Source organism: Octodon degus, unplaced genomic scaffold (genome assembly GCF_000260255.1).
Source record: "Octodon degus isolate 3935 unplaced genomic scaffold, OctDeg1.0 scaffold00136, whole genome shotgun sequence".
NCBI lineage: Eukaryota > Metazoa > Chordata > Mammalia > Rodentia > Octodontidae > Octodon > Octodon degus.
In genome coordinates this window covers 298,799-301,297 of record NW_004524712.1, presented here as the reverse complement: position 1 = coordinate 301,297, position 2,499 = coordinate 298,799, and the positions used below count along the sequence as shown (strand labels likewise).

General features: G+C 44.5%; 1 protein-coding gene across 1 annotated transcript; it reads left to right on the top strand.

Moving 5' to 3' along the window:
• The first annotated feature begins 1,333 nt into the window (after positions 1 to 1,333).
• On the top strand, positions 1,334 to 2,295 carry LOC101568750 (olfactory receptor 145). The gene has a single exon (XM_004641371.1). It carries the CDS (start codon positions 1,359 to 1,361, stop codon positions 2,292 to 2,294), a length of 936 nt encoding a protein of 311 aa, XP_004641428.1. The 5' UTR covers positions 1,334 to 1,358; the 3' UTR covers position 2,295.
• The last annotated feature ends 204 nt before the right edge of the window (positions 2,296 to 2,499 follow it).

Sequence of the window (2,499 nt, the reverse complement as noted above, 5' to 3'; positions counted from 1 at the left end):
CCTGGGCCTGCCATGCCAGCCCTGCTCCTGGGGTGCACTGAGATGGCAATTGAGACTGGGTGTACCATGCGTGCCTATAACCCCAGCTCTTGGGAGGCTGTAAACAGGTGGGTCACTACAAGTCCGATCTAGTAGTGAGACCCTGAACACCTGTAGGCCCTTCCCTAAAAGATAAAAAAAAAAATGGGGATAATGAAACCCTGCCTCTAGGATGAGAAGAGGGATTAACATAAAGCAATGCATTAAAAACAGTACTTTGACCTGGCATATTGAATCACTATATATTGGTAGGCAAGATACAGTGTTTGGTATGCATTATGTACTCAAATACTGATAAATTATTTTTACACAGGACTTCGTATCTTACCAATACATGTTAATTGAATGTTTTTGTATTTTTTGAAGTCCACCAAATATTAACAAAGGTATAGGTCAGAATTCCTTTTTTAAAAAAAGTAATACATAAATCTATGATCCCAGATGAATTTTTGGCTTTCTGCATCTAATTAGGTCCCCAGGTCTCCATATCCAGAATAAAATTACTGTCTCTTTGCAAGTTAAGAAGAGCCTTAGGGCAAAGCTTATATCATGTATCCTGTTCTCTAGCTTAGGAAACCTCCCAAGGCAACTCAGAGGCTCTGATCTCCAACTTAGGGAGAGAGTGGAGGGTGTGTACATAGTCCTTCATCTAACATGCACTGCAGTCATTCATCTTTCTGAACAGCTAAAGATAAGAGTGGATTAAATGGAACATCACCGAAACTCTGATCTGAAGGCAGGTAATAGCTGCATCTGGGTGAATGGCTTGAACTCCTCAAAGGTCCTCATCTCAGGTAGGAAAGCTCTGCTAAAAGCCACCTCACCCTTCTGCTCTGTCCAGGATGACCATGAGGTGGATACTCCCAGTACAGTTAGGTTGGCTGAAACTAGGGAGGAACTCTTCCAGGAAATTGGCCCCTTTTGATAAACTTTTGCCAAAATTATAGTTAGAAGAACACAGTAAAATTAGAGCGTCTCTTTAATGTCTTCTTGAGATCCTTTTTCCCAGTAGTCCCTACCTGTAAGTGGGGACAACTGAATCTTCCAGGGGCAGAGACACTGGGGAACATGAGACCAGGTGCCCAAGCAAGCACCAGAAAGGGCCCTCTGCGGAGGTTCCAAACCTCGATACATCCAGTTCTCAAGAATGGGGGAGGTGATTGTGAAAGCATCATGGATTGGAATGCCCCCTCCCTCTGTCCCTCTCCCCCCTCTGTCCATCTCACTCCCTCTGTCCTTCCCTCACATCCTTCTCCCTCCCCCTTCTCCCTTTCCTAATGCACCTCTTCCTTGTCCCTGCAGAATGCCTTTAGTTGAGGATGGTGGCTGAGAACTCCTCCTCCGTGACAGAGTTCATCCTTGCAGGCTTAACAGACCATCCTGGACTCCAGATGCCTCTCTTCTTCCTGTTTCTAGGTTCCTACGTGGTCACTGCGGTGGGGAACTTGGGTTTGTTAACACTGATTGGACTGAATTCGCACCTGCACACGCCCATGTACTTCTTTCTCTTTAACTTATCTCTCATAGATTTCTGCTATTCCACTGTTATCACCCCCAAAATGCTGATGAGCTTTATCTCAAAGAAAAATGTTATCTCCTACCCTGGGTGTATGACTCAGCTCTTTTTCTTTCTGTTCTTTGTCGTTTCTGAGTCCTTCATCCTTTCAGCAATGGCCTATGACCGCTATGTTGCCATCTGTAACCCACTGATGTACACAGTCACCATGTCTCCTCGGGTGTGTTCACTCCTCCTGTTGGGTGTCTATGGGATGGGTTTTGCTGGGGCCATGGCCCACACAGCGTGCATGGTGAGACTGAGGTTCTGCACGGACAACCTTGTCAACCACTACATGTGTGACATCCTTCCTCTTCTTGAGCGCTCTTGCACCAGCACCTACGTGAATGAGCTAGTGGTTTTTATTGTTGTGGGCATTGACATTGGTGTGCCCACGGTCACCATTTTTATTTCTTATGCCCTAATCCTCTCCAGCATCCTCAGCATTCACTCCACTGAGGGCAGGTCCAAAGCTTTCAGCACCTGCAGCTCCCACATAATTGCTGTTTCTCTGTTTTTTGGTTCAGGAGCATTCATGTATCTCAAACCATCTTCTCTTTTACCTATGAATCAGGGGAAAGTGTCCTCTCTGTTCTACACCACTGTGGTGCCTATGCTGAACCCCTTAATCTATAGCCTGAGGAATAAAGATGTCAAAATTGCTCTGAAAAAGTCCTTGAGCAAAAGTTTTTTCTCCTAAGGGGCAACTGGGAATGTTTCTTGGGAAAGAAACATTTTTCATTTGCCTTCATGATTCACCCTCCATGAGTTATGTGGAATAAATTTTAAGTCATTTTCAAATGGCTTTATCTGTCTTATTTTTGGGGGTTCCTTAACTTAAAGAGATTCTTAAAGCTACAGAGTAGTCACAATTTATTGTACCCTGGAATTCATCTAAATCTGTG

Bases quoted from the DNA above. Each gene is read 5' to 3' on its own strand.
- LOC101568750 (XM_004641371.1), top strand. From the start codon at position 1,359: ATGGTGGCTGAGAACTCCTCCTCCGTGACAGAGTTCATCCTTGCAGGC.